This window comes from Perissodus microlepis, chromosome 4 (assembly GCF_051167445.1).
Source record: "Perissodus microlepis isolate ML-2025 ecotype Zambia chromosome 4, ASM5116744v1, whole genome shotgun sequence".
NCBI lineage: Eukaryota > Metazoa > Chordata > Actinopteri > Cichliformes > Cichlidae > Perissodus > Perissodus microlepis.
The window spans coordinates 4,199,954-4,220,688 of record NC_140464.1 but is presented as its reverse complement, the minus strand read 5'-3'; the positions used below and the strand labels follow the sequence as shown (position 1 = coordinate 4,220,688).

Genomic DNA, 20,735 nt, shown 5'->3' with positions numbered 1-20,735 from the left:
AGAACAGCAGTGTGATGCCATCACATTAACTTAAATCTTTCAAAATAAAAGACTGCTTTCTAAAGCTCTACCTGTAATGTTTACAGCACTTAGAATCAGAGGGAGAGCAGCTGGATGTAAAATTTATCTCATGAAAATAAAGGAGGTGAAGGACCACACAGTAATTAACACCACATATATTAAGCCAACATTATAATCAGTGAAACACAGCAGGTGCTCATAAAAGAGTGACTTCTGGTCCCTCCATCCATCTATAAAGGGTTAACATTAAGGACAAACTAATTATTATCTCAATAATCTTATCATTCATCTTTATTTAATGAGTATGTTCAGTTACATCTGATGTGTCCTGGTCACAGATAGTTCAGAAATAAAAACATCACAGCAGCAGCCAGGCGGTGGATGCAAGCATTTATTTGAGGCGATGGCATGGAAGGATGGGGAGTCGTACAAACTAAACATGTTTTAAACCTTTGAACCATTCAAAACTGTAGAAAATACAGCAGTGTGTTTATCACCATCTGATGTGTTCTGTTTATTACAATAAAATACACGTTTGCCTACAGAACATCGCTGCATGTGCAAATACAGGCTTTCCTTCCAGTCTCTGGTGTCTTAGTTCATATTTGTGCCTGCACTTTCTAAGCAGATTTAAGATACTTCAGAATAAATTAATTTCATACATTTTCTTCAACAGATGCAAAACAGCAGCACACAAACAATAAAGCTTAAAAAATGCTCAGTTGGCTATCTACACAACTTAAAGGTGCTTTTCTCAGCATGTGTTCATCTGCTTTGTGGTTTTAATTAAGACCATGGTTACTTCGTCTGATTTTGAAAATTAGTTTCTGAATATTTCTGGTTAGACGGACACAGTCGACCTTTTGTTAAACCCTTGCACCTTTTTTAACTGTCACTACATTATTCACAAAAATAAAGCAGGAAAGCGACATGATGTGTGGAAACTGGTTAAAACCAACAACGGAAGAAGCGAAAATTACTTTTTTAAATTTTAACTTCTAGTCCCCCAATCATGGACTTCCTGTTTAATAGAAAGAAACCCAGTCAAGCAGCAGAAGGCGAAGATTTTATGAGCCGAATCTGCCTCCCTGTAAGAAAAACTAACTACTTAAGTTAGGACATTTTATCAATACTAGGTACTAACTAATACTAAAACTAAGATACAACGTAAACATTTTTATTAGCTGTTTGGCTCCATTCATTCAGTTCATTGAAAAAGTCACACTCAGCCCCCTGCTGGTCTTCTGGATGAACTACAGCCACCTTTGGGAATAACAGGAAGTGGAATCGCTCTCTAATAAATGTAGAAAACGTGTTAAAATGCATTTAAAAATCTTATTTAAAGGTCTGAAACACTGCTGCATCCCCTATGAAGGCAGCAACATATAAAATATTTCTGTATCTGAGTTTTAGTAAAACAGCTAGCTTTCATGACTGATCACGAGTTCTGATCTTTACCCAGGTCAAAGTTATCAGTAATCAATAATAAATCAAGCTGAAAAGTGCTGCAAATAATGATGGAGCTACACAGCTTGGCCAGAAGGAGGCGTTTTTGTTTTTTGTTTTTTTTTACCTGTAACCTAACAAAGTATCACAACAGCCAAATACACATTTGTTGCTCTAACAAAGTTCCTCTAAAAATAGCCTCACACCTTGGCAGACATCCCAAAACTGCTCTGGGCACTTTTTTCATGAAGCATTATCAAAATTTACTTTAATTTCAGTGACGAGCGGCACATTAAAACTGCTTGTGGAGAATCACAAATCAAATCTGATAAAAAAAAAAATCCCCAGATGCTGTCTGCACTTCTCACATTGTATTTTTTAAAAACCTTGATGGTTTTTTTGTAATTCTCTCATTCGTAGTGAACACTGGCGTGACTGCCTTCTACATTCCCGCCAACTTTTCAACCAATCAGTGTTTGACCCACGCATGGGGTCGTCTAAATACTCACAGGTCACAGCAGTTCAGCACAGGTTACAGCTCACAAAGCTAGCTTGGTCCTGCCCCTCAGCAGGCTTCCCAAAATTGGCTAATCAGAATAAGGTAAGTTTTTTGGGAAGGAAGGGGGGGGGGGTCTTAAAGACGCAGGATCTACAATGGTGTGTTTCACAGAAAGGATGAAAGTGAATAACAGTGTTTTTGAACAGAATCACGCAGAGCTGCTTTAGTGGAGCCCCAGAATAAAGGTGCAGAGTTAGAAATGAGAATCACATACACCCCTCAGGTGGAGGGTTTAACCATGGGTCAACTGTCCCTTTGTCTGATCAAAAGTTTCCAGCTGAAACATTTCAAATTTGGTTTTGATTACTCTCGAATTAAAGCAGCTTTTAGTGTTTCGCCAATCAAATGTATCTCTGATAGTATTTACAAAGTCGCCATTCAGGCTTTACTGATATGAAACAAGTCAACATTTGGTCTATGTAAGCAGCACACAGCACTGTATATGTTTAAGGAACATTAACATATGACATATATAGCAGGAAATATTACTCTCGAAAAATAAATAAATAAATAAATGAACATCTTTCTTTTTCTCAAAGCCACGGAAGAAACATTACGATGGCTTTTCAAACCCGAAATGAACGTTTGTGCTCAGGAAGAAAATCCAAACATTTGACGGTTATTTTTTTTTCTCGTACAGTGCATACTTGATAGATAGCTACTCTGAAATTGTCAGGCAGTATTAGTGTAGGTAAGATACATGTCACATTCATTCTACGGCAAATGTTATGTATACTAGAGTATCTTTTAAGTTCAGAATGAGTTCACTCACAGTCTGGGTGTTAGGCAAAAGCTGGAAGTTATTTAGTACTGAAGACACACACACACACACACACACACACTGCAGTCCACCAATAAAACTGCTCCAGCTCTGGTCTCTAAAGGACAGGATCACGACGATCAGAGGAGGAGGGAAGCAGACTGACGCCCAGCCCACAAACAGAAAACGAGGAGGAGGGACGTGTCTGTGCTTTCAGAACTCGTGTCTGTGGTACATGTCGGGGTCGTAGTATTTGGTGACCACCACTCTGTTGGCAAACTTGCGTCCAGTGAGGGCTTGCATGGCTTTCTGACAGTCTGCAGCAGAGACGTACTCGACGAAGATCTGAAATGAAAAAGCGCTGGTGAGTCCTGAAGAATCGATGCTACTTACGCTTTATAATATATTTTCTGACTATAAATCCAACGCCCCCTCGATGGCGGCTCACTGGACATGTACAGAGTGTATAAACATCACCTTTCCGCAGCCGGGTACTTCCACGCCGTCGACAGGCCTGGGGATCTCGATGGAGCGGACAGTGCCGTACTTGCAGCACTCCTCGCGGATGTCCTCGAGGATCTCCTCGTAGTCCTCGTCGTCCACCAGCTCCTCGGGCATCACCATATTGAGAAGGCACAGCACCTCTGTGGGCATGCCAGAGTTCTGGAGCCTCTGAAGCCCAGGCACCTGCAGCGTCACCGGCGTCTCTATGATGGAGGTCTGCAGCGCACACACAGCATAAAAACGCTAAAGCTGAGGCCTCAAAGTGCAGAATCCAAAACCAGTGACTGGCAGCATTCCTCTTTTATACACAGACTATGCACATGATGCAAAAAATGAGACCACAGGTTCATGTTGCCACTTGTACTCACAGGATTGGCGTTTTTAGCTCCCACACTCGCCCTCTGGACGATCAGCTTTTTGTCGCCCAGCTGCATCCCATTGAGCCCGGCTACAGCCTGATGAAGAGCAAACAGACCTGTAGCCAAACAGCACAGCTCAAGATCCCACGAAAACACTTCATCACCGTTACCTGATCGGTGGCGCTGATGTCTACGTATTCGCAAAAGGCGTAACCTTTCGACAGTGACGTGGCACTGTCCTTCACCAGGTTGAACGCTTTGAGCGGCCCGAACGACGTCAGGAGCTCCTTAACCTGCAAACAAGAGTCCAGGAGCGAGATCTGAGCTGGAGAACTCACCGCTGAATGTGTTTGTCTACTCAGTGAATTCTAAATGTCCATTTGAGACTCGAAAGCAGTTTAAGACCACGACACATAGAAGCAGAATGTGAGTCACTCGTAAGGTGCTGGGCTGATCTGTACACACTGCTGGAGCATTTTACACTGTAAAGATTTCTCACTACTACGCTGCTTCCTGGGAAAACACAGGAACAACACCAGCACATAAAACTGTTCAAAGTCCTGAGAATGATCAATAACCCTGCAGCTTATTTCACTTTGTCGGTTAATCAATTAAATACAGGCTTTGAGTCATTTCCCCATTTTGCTGAAACAGTGTTTCCCACATATAGAATTTCTTTGGGCTGGCAAAGGTATATCTGGGGATTGATTTAATAGTGCTGCTTATATTTTGAAAATGTAATCGCTGCTGCCTGGCTTGATGTGCAGGAAGCTGTGATGGCGGTCTTTCACGTCATTCAGCTGCTCACAGGAAGTGATAATTCCTCGCTTCCTAGTCATAATCTATGAATAAACCATACATGCAAGCAGGGTGGCATTTTGGTAGATGAGCCACGGAGTCGCCACCTCCTCATTTACATTAACTATTTGGGCTACTTTATGCAAATCAAGCTAATCTGGTTATATGACTCCTCTGAAAACTAGAATAAACACAGAGATGCTTGTGTCTCACCTCAAATGTGTTTTTTCTGTGTTTTAGTAACCTGCAAGAAAGCCTCCAAGCAAGCTGCCATGCTGGTTTTGTTTGGAAATCTACATCAGTACAGGAGGCTAAAGGAGAGGCACAGCACTGGCCAATCACTGATGTCTCTTTCTAATCACTCTTGAAAAAAGGTTGTACCAGGAGTTTCTCATCCTGCAGTCCAACGGACTAACCCAGCTGCACTGCAACTATCCCTGGCAGCACCGGTCCTTCTCCTGCTCTGGAGAACCTACTGTGAGGCTGCAGAGCAGGACGAGGACGACTGTCACCAGCTGCAGTTAAAGATGGTGGAGTTGGAGTCTGTTGTGCTATTGGATGATAGACTCCCTGGAGAGGCAACAAGCAAGTACTACATAATCCTCATTTCTGATTTACTAAACGTTCTATAAGACCTGAAATTAGTGACCGAGGCCATAAAGTCATTAGGAAAACGTTGCTGAGGTATACAGTCGACACTCTCCTGTCCAACCAAAGGAGGAGAGAGGAGTCGCCCCCTGGAGGCTTTTACGAAGAAGGCGTGCTTAAAGTTATATTGTAACTTTAAGCATGCTGTAATGTTACTGTGTTATATTGGAGGGGGTTTACCTTACAATAGAAAACACTTTGAGGAAACTGTTGTTGTGATTTGACCAAACATAAATAAACTGAACTGAATTCTACATTAGCTTTCAGATCAATAAGCTACATCCATGTTTTATACCATCTGTGTCTGTAACTTTGTACTGATTATTCGTAACCTTTAGTGTGTGCGTGGCTCCTCCCGAGCGCAACCACTACAAACTGAATTCAGATCTGTGGGAAACACTGTAAAATCTATGGATAATTTAGAGGCTGGAATGACTTAATTTTGTGGTATTTTAGCTTCAAAACAGACAATCGATTGAAGTGTTCAAACACGGTCAAATATATAAACAGATATGCATATAATAGTAATCCCATATTCAGTAGATGGTGTTAAAAAAAATAACTAAACTTCACCAACACAACCCCCAAACCTCAATGATCAATCCCCGGATCTTAAACGCGCTCCAAAAGCATGATGGGAGAAAGAAAGTAGCCTGTAAGCGACCTGCGGACTCGGAGTGTATCCGTGTGAGGACCAGAATGTCTTACTTGCCTTGTGTTACATGTTGGCATGGCAGCAGTAGATGAGTACTACTGAACAAATTATGAGCGCAGACTTAACGATCTTACAGGCCCCTAGCTGGGGACAAAGTGGGGGAACAAAAATGAAAGAGCTGTGAGTATCAACGCAGTGGCAGTGACTGCAAGTATTAAGAAAAAATAAGTCAGAGAATCACAGACATCAGGCTGCATGTGCTCTGCAAACTAACTGAGGCTAAATGAGACAGAATGGACAGTTAGAATTAAGTTTCTCTGCGTACAGGTGCACAAAACAAACAGTTTTTTTAGTCTTTAACAAAGGGAAAGGCCACCTTTTGTTTGAGCTGCTGCAGCGTTTCTGGAGTTGTTTACTGACTTTCTACGTCCTTTCGTGAGTATGTAGTCAGGTACTAAATTTCCATTTAAAGGCATTTAAAGGTACTTTTTGTAATGACTCTTATTTTAATTAAAATCAGGGGGTGTATTGAAATGTTTCTGGGAAATTCTGATATTATTTCCAGATTTGCCTTTCCCATGATGCCACTGTAAATAACAATGTTCTTATCATTCAAGTAACTGAATGGGGTGTTTTTAATGAATCCTTCTGTATATCTATGAGTCTCACTGTTCCAAAACTGAGGGGTCCTGATTGCAGAACCACTTTACTTAACAGCCAGGCCTCACCTGACACTGTGAGGCTGCGAGCTGGCTCATAAGAGCTCAGCATTTCATATTAAAGTAAAACTTTAACATCTGAAACATGCAGGAAGCTAGTGCAGAGATGCCCTATTTGATGAACTGCTTCATTATGAGGCTAAACTGATATTTAAATGTTACATTTTAAATTGACAAACTGCACCATCTAGTGGTAAAAATTAGTACTGCACTAAAGTACGCCCAGCTGTAGCTCAATTTCAGTCGATATCTCCTCAACATTCAGAGGAATTCTCCATATAAACTTATATATAAATCTTATATATAAGTTTATATAGCATTTATATATATTTGTGCTGTCAGCGTTAATCTCGTCAAAATGACGTTAACGCCATAACCGCATTAATGCGGCAAATCTCCGTTAGCGAGTTAACGCGGATCGTCCCGTGCAAGGGCTGCACGGCGTCAACGCGTTAGCGAGTTAATGCGTTAGTGCCGTGCAGCTACATATGTATATATAAATATATATATATATGTATATATATCGTTAAAGGCACCTACCAATCAACAAACAACAGAAAAATCCAGAAAGGCAAAGAAGAAGGATTTTTTTAACCTCTTAAGGTGGACTTTTTCTTTGATAATGACCCACTGGAATAAATACCACAAAGAAGTAACTTCATGTCACTTTATCAGCCTGCTGTTTAAATATACTGGACTTTGCTTACCTGTCTTAAATCAGTAAGCTTAGCATGAGAAAGGTGTAAGGAGTTTACTTATATTTAATGATTAATGTAAAATCAGAGATTCACCAAAATAAAAGCTGTGACATTATGGAACACAGGCACAAGCACTGTATGTTGTGTCGTTTTCTATTTTGTGCTTTTACACCATGCGGTCCCTTCAGCTATTTTGACTTCCATCGGAAGCCTTGTTACTCGAGACTAACCATATTTTTTTTTTTTATATTTCTCACGTCACAAAGAAATGTGAAACGTAAAACATACTACGCATGTTTCAGGGTGACAAAAACCTCATGTGAGCGTAAAGTGAGGAAAGCTGAGCGCAGCTGTTCAGCCTGCGCTCAGATAAATACCTGGTCGTCATTAAGGTAGTTGGGGAGGCCTCCTATGAACAGTTTATGAGGGGAATCGGGAACAACAGTGGAGACGACGCCTACACAAACCACGAGAAGAGAAAACAAACAAATCACAAAACAAATATGAGCTTGCAAAGCACAAATGATCCATGAAGTAAAATCTAATCTGCTCATTTCCAGCTAGGAGAGTAGCTTTGCATGACTCACAGTTCAACAAGCTCCTGCCCTGTAAACTATCTTTCTTCTGATTGGATTTCAATCAAAAGAATGTGTGGGGATGCTAAGGCTGTGTGATTAGTCAATAACGATAATCTTGACTATTTAACACGATTATTTACTAATCTATCATGCCTCATGCCTTCTGAGCATCACATGTAATTCAAACGCAAATAAAGAAACCAATGTGGAGGTGGTGTAGAATACAGGCTTGTTCAGAAGGGGAGGTGGGGTCTGATTGGGGGGGTGGTGTTCTTGACCCTAAAGCCCATCTCACAAGGTCATCCCAGGACGTCCAGGCAGCAGGACTAACATGCTTTGGGAGACCTGTGACAAAGAAAAATGGGCCAAGACCCTGAGACTTCCTTTAACCTTGTGCTCATTGGGCCTCATGAAATCACAGGTGTTGTCAGATATAGATGGGAAATTGTACTTGACTGGTTTGAGCTCAGTATGACACAAGCAAAAGCTGAAGTGATGTTTTTGTACTGCTGTCACTGCCCTCTGTCTCAAATCTAGACTGAACTAAATCAGATCTGAAGTGGATTTCTCGGATAAAGCTGTGATGTCTCAATTATAATAAGAAGTTTATTCATCTCCGTCCATTTTCATCAGTCATTGTTTCATCCCAACTACTCTACTCCCAAAATCAATACTGAAACTAAACAGAGGAGTGGCCACAGCAGAGATGGAAGCTCACTGTGACGTCCTGCAGAGGTCTTAGCTCACATATACTGATCTCATTATTAAAACCTCATCCTGGCTAACATGGATATCCACCATTAAAAGAACTTGTATATGTCAGGAAATAAAGTCTGGCTTCATGTAAAAACAGGTCATTTTAACTCTAACTAAATTTAATGACGTTAAATGAAACTGGATAACTCTGAAGAGAAGAAGAAGAAAGCATCGGAGTCAAACCTGGGACGTGGAACGCCGGCTGCTCTGAGATTCCGGGTAACGGCCGATAGTCGTGAGGTCGTCTGATCTTGAGCGACTGACCCTGGAAAATGATCCCATCGAAGGCCATGGCCTGCGTCGTCTCATCCACAGACCGAAACTAGGAAAGAAAGTCACACTGAGTCACAGCGCCAACAAAGAACAATTCTAATAACACCTACTAACACGACTGCTTCAGCAGGAATCTGATAAATCCTACAGTGAGCTGTTACTGAGGGTGAGATTTAACCTTCGGCTCGTCTGTGAAGAATCGCAGCAGAAGCCAAAACTGTGCAGACACCACGCACATGTATGCAGCAGGCGTGAGAGCCTGCAGAGAGTCAGCACGCCGGTGCGCCTCACGTTAACCAGTGCTAAACAGCAGCTCAGACCTCTCAGACAAGCTGCTTGTGCTCAGAACTGAACATGACGTAATGTTACTGTGAGAAGGACGGGTGATTTCAACGGTCAATAAAAAATAAACAAATGAAAATGTAGATAAATAATAAGCACACAACAAATATTTTTTAAAAAGTTTAATTATCTACCAACAGAAAATAATTTGTTAAAAATAGTTCGAATAATAAATATATAAGTGTTATTTATATATTCTTTACCAACCTAAAACACTGAACAGTAATATAAACCCTCACCTCTAGGAAAGCAAAGTTCTTATCCTGGTTAATCTGCACGGCGAGAACGGGGTTACTCGGGGCTTGTGAGAGTCCCGCGAGGCGCATCTGGGCGTTAAAGAACTCGGCCATGGACTCCTGAGGAGACAGAAATCAAACCTGAGGCGCCGCACCAGCAGGTCTGTTTGGTACGAATCTACAGCGACCACGAGAGTACCTCAGTCACTCCAAACGGGATGTTGCCAACGTAGAGGCGCCTGGCTTGTCTCGTCATCTGACTGCCAACTATGGGCACTTGTGTCGGGGCTGCAGCTACTCCAGTAGTGGTGGACGTTGCCAGCAGAGCTATTGTTGGAATCTGGCCGGCCGCTGAGGAAACACGAAGGAGGGACAGTGTTTGCTGCCAAATAGCTGCACACAGACGCCACTATTAATGTGTTTCAGGGATAATATCCCACAGTCAGACTGCAGAGCAACAAACACGTAGTTTTATGAAGCACAGCGAGTGTTTAAAGGTGTCAGCGTGGTTCAGAGCTCATCACAGAACAAACACGAGCATAGATTCAGTCAAATCTGATTAAAAAACTACAAAAAACATAAAATAATTTGGTCTAAATGAACACAACCATCTCTGAATCCTCCAATCAGAGTGCTACCAGAGACCATGTTACTGGGTTATAGAATGAGATGATATGCTCATATGTTTCCTGGTTTGGCTGCCGATTGGCTTTTGGAGCAGGGACAGCAAAACCACCAGTACTCAAAGAGTGGCTCTCTCACAGCATCCCTGCATTAGATAATAACAGCAGACATCTCCATCGGCCATCCCAGATCCAACCTTCACACCTACTTCACGCTGTCGCTGACCAGCTGTGCAGAAAAGAGGAAGAAGCCAAGCACTGCCTGTTCAAATCAAGCAAAGCAGAACGAGAAGCACAGACTGACAGTTTTCATTGTGTTTTAAGCTCCGGTTACAAAGAAGCTCTTTGTGCGTTTAACCTGTCTTCTCTGCAGCCGTGGCCGAGCTGAAGGATCAACAACAGCACAAACACAAACCAAAGTAGCCAATTCCTTTATGTTCTTTTTACACTGGACCCTGGTGGCAGTGAACAGCAAAAACACGCAGACAGCGCTGTAAACACGACTGTTTCAGCTGGTTCAGGATTTACGGCAGGCTGTCTGACTTCTCCAGCCCACATGTAAAGTAGCAAAGCTCAGATCGGGGTTCAGTGTTGGAGAACAGATGAGTTAGAGAGCTGGGGAGCACGAAGCCGCGAAGCAGAAACTCACTGCAGCTCTGCTGAAGTCTAATTTAGAGGCTAAAGAGGCAAAGAGAACAAGTCGGGTACCTTGCATAGCTTTATATTGCATTGGTGTGATGTGTTCAAAGCCAGGAGGAGGCACGTCCCAATATTTGCAGGTCCTTTTCTTCCTCGTTCGTCTTGGAGAGTGGCTGCACGCAGAAAACACACAAAAACATCTGCGTGAAACCTTTCAGTGGTTACGTGAACACAGAAAAACCAGCAGAAATATCTTAATAATGATGTCATCACAGAAAAACTGTGTTTGCTATTTTTTTACTGTTGAATTTCCTGAACTAATTTCTCTTTAAAGCCAAAGTGTTAATTTTAGTTTTGTTATATTTTATTTTATTGAGCTGCATGAGTTAATCTGTGTTGTTAGAGGTCAGGGATCTCAAGCTGAGCCACATTCAGTCCACTGGACTGCTGAAACTTCTCTTTCTATCACTCTAAAGATGCTTAACTACACATTTAATCCTTGTGACACCTTAGCGTAAGAATAAGAAGTGCAATTTCAACAGCATGGCTCATTTTTTCTACATGACAGAGAAACGCTGCTCTGGTAAATGAAAGAAATGTGTTGCCTCAACTCTATGGAATGCCAGGACTGCCATAATGAATTAATTAAATACACCATTAAATAATTAATTAAATGTGGCAATAATTAATTAAAATTGGAAATAATAATTACATAAATATTTATGACACATGTAATTAATTAATTATTGACAGATTTAATTAATTAATAACACATTTAAATAATTATTGACAGTTTTAATTAATTATTTAAGGATTTATTTATTTAATTCATTTTGGCACTTTTGTCCCCTTCATCTCTCTCCTTGAAATAATTTTATCTGTCAGCCTCACCCATCAAACTAAGTGGGCGGGGTTAACGCTGCCCATGCAGCTTCTCTAACATTTGATTGGGTGCCGTGCAAAGTAAGTCAAGACAAGTCGATCCTAGATAATCGATTGCTTGTGTGGGGCAGCCAGGTATCCCAGAATGAACAGGCAGCAATGGTGGTGGTGTACAGTTTTAAAGTACCCCGTTTTTTTGTCACCAACTACAGGGAGTGCAGAATTATTAGGCAAGTTGTATTTTTGAGGAATAATTTTATTATTGAACAACAACCATGTTCTCAATGAACCCAAAAAACTCATTAATATCAAAGCTGAATGTTTTTGGAAGTAGTTTTTAGTTTGTTTTTAGTTTTAGCTATTTTAGGGGGATATCTGTGTGTGCAGGTGACTATTACTGTGCATAATTATTAGGCAACTTAACAAAAAACAAATATATACCCATTTCAATTATTTATTTTTACCAGTGAAACCAATATAACATCTCCACATTCACAAATATACATTTCTGACATTCAAAAACAAAACAAAAACAAATCAGCGACCAATATAGCCACCTTTCTTTGCAAGGACACTCAAAAGCCTGCCATCCATGGATTCTGTCAGTGTTTTGATCTGTTCACCATCAACATTGCGTGCAGCAGCAACCACAGCCTCCCAGACACTGTTCAGAGAGGTGTACTGTTTTCCCTCCTTGTAAATCTCACATTTGATGATGGACCACAGGTTCTCAATGGGGTTCAGATCAGGTGAACAAGGTGGCCATGTCATTAGTTTTTCTTCTTTTATACCCTTTCTTGCCAGCCACGCTGTGGAGTACTTGGACGCGTGTGATGGAGCATTGTCCTGCATGAAAATCATGTTTTTCTTGAAGGATGCAGACTTCTTCCTGTACCACTGCTTGAAGAAGGTGTCTTCCAGAAACTGGCAGTAGGACTGGGAGTTGAGCTTGACTCCATCCTCAACCCGAAAAGGCCCCACAAGCTCATCTTTGATGATACCAGCCCAAACCAGTACTCCACCTCCACCTTGCTGGCGTCTGAGTCGGACTGGAGCTCTCTGCCCTTTACCAATCCAGCCACGGGCCCATCCATCTGGCCCATCAAGACTCACTCTCATTTCATCAGTCCATAAAACCTTAGAAAAACCAGTCTTGATATATTTCTTGGCCCAGTCTTGACGTTTCAGCTTGTGTGTCTTGTTCAGTGGTGGTCGTCTTTCAGCCTTTCTTACCTTGGCCATGTCTCTGAGTATTGCACACCTTGTGCTTTTGGGCGCTCCAGTGATGTTGCAGCTCTGAAACATGGCCAAACTGGTGGCAAGTGGCATCTTGGCAGCTGCACGCTTGACTTTTCTCAGTTCATGGGCAGTTATTTTGCGCCTTGGTTTTTCCACACGCTTCTTGCGACCCTGTTGACTATTTTGAATGAAACGCTTGATTGTTCGATGATCACGCTTCAGAAGCTTTGCAATTTTGAGACTGCTGCATCCCTCTGCAAGATATCTCACTATTTTTGACTTTTCTGTGCCTGTCAAGTCCTTCTTTTGACCCATTTTGCCAAAGGAAAGGAAGTTGCCTAATAATTATGCACACCTGATATAAGGTGTTGATGTCATTAGACCACACCCCTTCTCATTACAGAGATGCACATCACCTAATATGCTTAATTGGTAGTTGGCTTTCGAGCCTATACAGCTTGGAGTAAGACAACATGCATGAAGAGGATGATGTGGACAAAATACTCATTTGCCTAATAATTCTGCACTCCCTGTACACTTTTAACAGTGTTTTAGCTGCAAATGTAGTGGCGAAATCTTCACGTCTGGTCAGGTTGCATAGTTAAACTGCATAGTTTTACTGAAGTTTAATGGTTCACTCTGTTAGACTTCATCATGCAGACTGCAACCTGGACAGAAATATTACATCATCAGTTTTTTAATAGTTATTCAACTGTATTCTAAGCACCAGCTGTCTGTTAGAATTTTTAGAGTTTACTTAACTAAAAATAAATGAGGTTAATATATGTTAACCTCATTGTGTGATTTTAACCTCATTGTGTGATTTTTTTTTTTTTTAACTGTCAAAGGCTTGTTACAAACTATGAAACACATCGTGCAGACTTCTGGATGTTAGAAGAAAACTAATACTGCTCATGAATGAGACTAAAGGCAGGAAGGTGTCCTATAAAACTAAACATGTTAATAGGACCTCCCTATTTATATCATAGTTTATGATATAGTGCGTGTATTTCAATAATAGCCTACTTATTTCATGTAGTGGTGAACAGTCACACAGCCCCGTGGGTGTTATCTGTGATACTCCTTAACTTTTATCCAAGTTAACTTCAGTTAACCATTCAGACAGTTCTTTTGCAATGACAAGCATAAACACTCATGTCGCTGGTAGGTTTCCACTGTGCCAGCTGTTTAAATTACAGCTGCTTGTGCAGTAACCATGGTAACCACGGACTCTGAGTGGCTGGATCGACGCAGGTCAGACAACAATTTTACAGGTATAATCTTAAAACAGGACATAGCCACTGTACGTGCTGGCCTCATATCAAATGTGAACGCAGACTGAGTCTGTGTTTGACGTTTGCTTTATATCTAATCTTCCTCTCAAACATTTAAACAGCAGCGAGTCTGCAGCTGAGGGAACACAAACTCAAATTGTCGGAACAGGTTTGATTGTTTCTTGCGTGTATTCATTTAATGATTTATTAAATCACCAAAATGTTATTCTAATCTGCTGCTGAGTCTCTTACGCTGATACAAATGCAGATAACACAGATCACGGACCCCTGTTCAACCAATCACTTTCATTCCTGTGATCCGCTACAAAGTGACGGTTCATCTCTGTTACAGTGTTGCGTTAGACTGCTATATTTTTGTGTTGCTGTAGATTTTCACGTCTCTGGAATAGTTGGCAGTAATACGGATGATTTTCTGTAAAATCATATTGATATGACCCGTGACATAATCGTAGATGACAGTTAGATTAGTCAGCTGGGAAACTCTGTGTTAACTCAGAGAGCTGACGATATCGTGGATATGCTGACCTCGCTCTGTGGTGTACAGGGCCGTTTACCCTCATGATTAATATTCACAATAAAAATATTAGCCGAACATCATGAAGTCTGTATGTGTTTCATAGTGTCGAACAACCTTTGTACAGTTAAAGCCAGCAGTTACTACATGACGGAAACACCACCGTTATCTCTTTTATGCGTTTATACGCAGGTCAGGCTGATTACTGAACAAAAACCCAAAGATCAGCTGTTAATCGGATTTATTTGCTCTCTCTCCTCCTTAAACATGTTTTTAATGTTAGTTGTAATTCAGAATTGGCGACTGAAACACGCAGGACACATAAGAACATCAGGAAATAAAATCCCGATAAATATAACCTCAGTAAAAGAAGTCAGTGTCAGCGGCAGTTATTACAGCTGTGTACCGGGGCCTGCACTTTGTCGGTGGTAATAACAGCTCGATTGCTTGCGAGGCGAGCGGGTCTATCCCACGCTTTGCCGTGAGACTGGGCTGGGCAGACATCTCCGAAATCATCGAAGCACTTTTGCAAAGAGGCTGTATCTTGACAAAGCGAAAAGACATCTGAAGATTAAACCGCTACATTCTCGGCTAAAAAAATATTAAAACGGTATTTGGTGACACACAAACAGGGTTTTTCCAAAGTTCAGTTGTCGGTTGTTGTGTGCTAAAAACAATGGCCACCAGGCCAAAGCAATGGTTTTGACTCGATCAGCGTTAACCCCGCCCCCTGAGTTTGATGGGTGAGGCTGACAGATAAAATGATTTCATGGTGAGACCTGAAGGAGTCAGCTGTGCCAAAATGAATTAATTAAATACACCCTTAAAAAATTATTTAAATGTGGCAATAATTAATTAATTAAATGTGTAAAAAAAATAACTAATTAATTATTTCGAATTTTAATTAATTATTGCCACATTTAATTAATTATTTAATGGTGTATTTAATCAATTCATTATGGCAGCCCTGGCGTTCCATACAACTCTTTGGGTTTAAATTGTGATAAATAAATGTGTAAAACTACAGAAAAAGTTCTGGTAGCTCATTGGCCAGGCCGTCATGAGCCTTATGTTTGACACCGCTGTGTTTAATGTTTTGGCTGCAGGAATATCCAAATCTCTGGGGTAAATAAAGAGTATCTTATCTTTATGTGACAGTGATTGGAATGACATCTTTTGCTACTTTATGAATTAAAAAATATTGAATTCAGAATTCATTCATTCAGTAATGAAAATGAACATTTCTTTCACTTTGTTTATGGTCTGAGGATCTACAACCAAACACGGTGTACACAGACTCATCCTTCCTAGGAAGGCATGCAGTTTTCCACCTGTGCTTCTTGTGGTCTCGGGAGGAGCTGCGGCGATCCCGGCTCTTCCTGTCCCGGCTACGGCTGCGTTTCTCCCGGCTGCGGCTACCTCGGTCTTTGCTCCAGCTGCGATGCTTGTCACCTCGTCCGGGAGATCCGCTGCGACTCCTCTTCTTGTGCCGCTCCCTCTCTCGCTCTGTGAGGTCAGGAAAAACACGGGATGACAAACACGACAGAGCAGCGGCACTTCTTTTTTGAGCGATAAAACCAAATGTTTTCAGACTGTACCGACAACGCTTTACTCTGAGAGAGGTTCAGGTACACTCCGAATGATTTTACTCGTCCACCTCACCTGAGATCAGCCTGGTTCCCAAGAAATAAAACTAAGTTGACATCTCTAGTTTCACAGGAGTTTTCCCGGAACATTGGAAAGCTTCAATAAACTCAGAGTTCAACATAAAAATTTTCCCCAGTGAGCATCCAGGCCAGTAGATCAGAGTTTTACTGGCCTCTTTTACTTACCGGCAGCTTAATCTCAAAGAATATTACTTAATTTATCAGCACATTTAGGGGATAATATAAAAGTATAAGAGAGGAAAAACATCAGCTAAAGCAGTGCTAGAGCAAATACTGAGACCGGTGGTACAGACAGTTTTCATTTCTTCCTCATTCAGTTGGCTGTCGTGTCATCGCCATCAGTGACCAACCAGCCCTAACCTGCTGCTCTGGAGATGGACAACAAGGACCTTGTTATGGACAAACTTTAAACAGATGTGGATCCATGCCAGTCAGAATTCTTATTTCTTTTGTAACTTAAAGACTTGAGAGAAAAAAGACTTTACACATATTCAGACAGACAGCACAAGGTTAGGGTCTCTGCTGATGAAGTCCTGAACATCAGAGGGTTAATGATGTCTGGTGGTTAAATGGCCTTTTAATGTGAAAATACTGACTCTAAGAAGAAAGTAGCCATTAGTGAAGGTTCGTTTTGATCGGTGGAAACAGCGTCACTTGCCCGAACGGGTCAGCAGCTCATAACCCTGGTGTGGTTGTTTTTTAACCTCACAGGCTGTGATATCGCTGTAATTTTCCATCTGTAGAAGCACAATTTACTACTGTGGACGTGACAGTGCAAACAGCTCTGCTGGAGATGAGTGGGGGTGTTAGCCTCTTTTTGCAGAAAGATTACAAACCCCCCATAAATATTTCATAATATGTGTCATAAAAACAGTAAAGCAATTACATACAGTTGTAAAAAATACAGTTATAATTTTTACACCTTTATTTAAAGTCACACTCTAAATGTAACGTCTTCTATTCCTGGTAAAAAAGCTGGTAGAAGAACAAAACTCTCACGTTCTTCTAAAAGTTGATTATTTTCATGTCATTCCATAAACTCTTTAATCTTTTGAGTTCTACAGATAATTGCTTCATAATTATCGTGTAAATATTTAATAGATCTACCCTTTTCACCGCTACTGATAATTAAAGAAATTCTCCTTTCTGTAGTACCTGCAGGGTCCGACACCCTTGGATATGTTGCTGATCATATTTCTCTGAGAAAAGTGACAGTTTAATGTGGCCTTTCTTCTTGGCTGTACAGTTCTTAAGACCTTTTAACAAATCGATAAGAGGTATTCTTGTTTTCTGTGTGGATCTGATCCAGCTGTACCGGAGCTCTTTGATTAAATGTCAGGCTGTGGACGAGGTCTGTTTGACTTTTTATTCTTTCTTTGTGACTGGAAACCTTCTTTAACTTCGTTGGCATGTTTTTATTATTGCAGGTATATTACGCATTATAAGAGATTAATAACACCTAAATGAATGAATATAATAGCAAATATTCACTGGAGAAGCTGGGAAAAAGTTAAAAAGATTCAAAATTGATATTGGGTTAAGTCTGACTGCTGTGACATCATTCAAAGATGTTAGTGATGGGAGAGTTGGACCGCTGCATAAAGTTATCCCAAAGTTATCCCAGCTTATCCCAAGTATTCTCAGTGGCATCGGGTGTGCAGTCTGCATTGGCCAAGAAGTGTGTGAAAATCATGTCTCATGCTTACTGAACCACTCTTGCACAATCTGAGCCCAACGAATCCTGGCATCATTATCTTGGAATATGCTGACCAAATGAAGGAACATCTGATCACAAAACAATATTCTACTCTTTTCTTTACAATTTTTAATACACACACACACACACACACACACACGCACACATATGTATATTTTCATAGGCACATGAGCTTGTGAAACATAATATATTTTTTAATAATATATTTTTTTAACTAACACGACTTGAATGAATTTTCATTCATCCAAGTAATAAAAAAAATTTAGCCAATGAAATATGAAAACATTTTCAATTTTAATTAAAATTTTAATTATTAAAATGTATAAAAATAAAATGACATTTTGACAGAACTTCAAAACAGATAATAAATAATAAATGAAATAGGCTTTAAAACAGTATTAAAAATAATAAACTAGTGTAGGGATTACATATGCAGATACACGCAGACATAAATATAAAGTGATGATAAGTATGTGTTAAGCTCAGCTCCAACTCCTCATTATTACTGAAAAAATTGTAAATAAACTGTTTCCTTCATTTTTTTGTCCTTTTCTAATTTCTTCCCCAGTGATGCTGTTCGATCCATCACTCAAAAATTATTTTTTAAATTAATTTGTTAATAACGCGTTGCAATACTTGTTAATGGATGCCGAATTCAGAAACAGTACCAAATGATTCAGAAAGTGCCGTGTTACTACATTTCTGCCCGCAGGTGTCTTCACGGTGCAGGAGAAAACTATAAAGAGGTGCGCGGTTTTCCTGGAGTTTGGCCTCCTGCTGCCTCAGGTAAAATTGACTGTGCGCTCTTACCGGCACCCAGACTGCGTCCAGGGCTGTGTGACAGATTTAGCAGCTTCAGAAGCAGGCTGAAGTCTAATCAAAATATGATCGCACAGATAAGGCAACTAAGCTGAGTCATAGAGAGGAAAAGTACGCGCTGAAGTTGGTGTCAGGTCGCGATATTCATTCATAAAACCAACTGAGCGAGCTAACGGTCCGCACCGGCGCTACGCTGCTAGCTTGCAGAACGAACTGGGGCACAGACGGACGGCAGCACTCACCCTGTCGATTCTCGCTCAGCTGTTTCTCAAACTCCTCGAAATCCGACATGATGTGTGTCAGGCTGCTGTGAAAAGAAAAATACGGCGGCTCCGATGTGTCTGACGGGAAAGATGAAGCGACCTGTCCGCTCTGTCAGCGCAAAATCCAAGAGCTCCTCAGAGTCAAGATAGACTCACAGCATCCGTCAAGCCCTTCAAAGTAAAATCAAGCGGAAGTTTAAAAGTGTAACGTTTAGCGGTCGCAAAAGAAGAAATTTAAATCCTAAAACAAAAAACAACATTGCATTTTATATTGTTTTTGTTGTTTTAAATCTTCCCCATTATCAGTATTACTTTATTATTTTAAATTATTTACCTGCTGTTTTATTTATAGCTGGTATTTAGGCCTTTCAGCTTAAGTATTTCACACAGTGTTAGAACTCCTGAATTTTTTAAAGTTTTGGTGCATTAATTTTCTGCACATTTCAAACATGTTACACATATCTTTGTTTTGGAATGACTTTTAGGAATTTCGTACATAGCTTACCTGACGTGGACTTCAGTGAACACTGAGCAACATTTTAAGACAATGAAAATGGTGTTGGCTTAATCTTTGATCCGTGGAAGCGGTGTGATTGTGGGGTTATGGTGGGATAATATGTTTATCGGATATCTCTGCAGTAGCCTATATTAACTCATCACTCATAGTATTATTTGAAGGAAATATTAAGTAATTTCTTATCTTCATGTTCTCTTTTGGGTGGACAAATATTTATGGCCCCTGCTTTGGTCCTGAAATATTAATGCCATTAATGCAGGTCATTAACATTTGGCTTCTTTCTTCTATAGTGTGGATTTTGTTTCCCCTTACCCCACAACCAGTCCAGGCAGCCGGGTTCTTCATCCCCACAGTTGCCAAGTTATTGAGTCCACCTGGTGGTCTGCTGCTTTTAAAGTCCTGTTAGCACCAGGATTGTGGTTCAAAACTTGACTCAGTATCTTTAAAATAGCACATCAGGTTATCAGATTTCATCTCTGTTAGAGCTTGTGTCATACTAAAGACACATAGGCCAATTCATATCTGGTCCACCCGCTGACCTTAGTTTAAAAACACTAACACAAAATTAATTTGGGATTTGTAGGTTTTCACATCAGAAGTTGAGGCCGTACACATAAACTACAAGATCAAAGGTTTTTTATATTTGCACCTGTTTTACTAATGTTTCCCACAAGCTTTCAGGTTCAGGTATTAGATAAAATGTGATAAACAACATCAAAGATTGATAATTTTGCCTTTACATAACACAACTACTACAGCAGTAGAGGCTGAGCTCGTGCTTAGCTGTTACTCGTTAAAATTTTACTGATTCATTGATTTGTTGAGGCCTTAATGTGACTCAGTGTAGGTGATAAGGCCATATACATCCCGATTAAACATGAGAGTTTTAGTTTTATTATTTATTGATGGATACCAATATAACACACCTGGGGCTGTTGATCCCAGCTTCAGTGTAAGTTGTAGTAAAATTGAATTTGAATCCCTTATTTCAGGTAAAATGCAACCTGCAAGATAAGAACCACAGACCTCGGGATGCTTAGAAATACTTACAGTATGTGTGCTGTTTTATGCAGCAATGTGTAATTATTTATGGATCACAGAAGAGGGGCAGCCTCCTGCAGCCAGTAGGAGCCCCATCTCCTCCCCACCTGTCATTCTAAACATACCATGTTGACAACATACATGGAAAATAACTGACTCAGCTGTGC

General features: G+C 40.6%; 1 protein-coding gene across 1 annotated transcript; it reads right to left on the bottom strand.

Moving 5' to 3' along the window:
• Positions 1-398: 398 nt before the first annotated feature.
• On the bottom strand, positions 399-19,179 carry LOC146388052 (splicing factor U2AF 65 kDa subunit-like). Its single transcript, XM_084925142.1, has 11 exons — positions 18,990-19,179; positions 15,876-16,050; positions 10,684-10,787; positions 9,552-9,703; positions 9,356-9,472; positions 8,685-8,823; positions 7,545-7,624; positions 3,820-3,942; positions 3,659-3,745; positions 3,264-3,506; positions 399-3,131 (listed from the first exon to the last, which is right to left on the bottom strand). The coding sequence occupies exons 1-11, from the start codon at positions 19,036-19,038 to the stop codon at positions 3,000-3,002; spliced, it is 1,401 nt and encodes a 466-aa protein (XP_084781268.1). The 5' UTR covers positions 19,039-19,179; the 3' UTR covers positions 399-2,999.
• Positions 19,180-20,735: the final 1,556 nt, after the last annotated feature.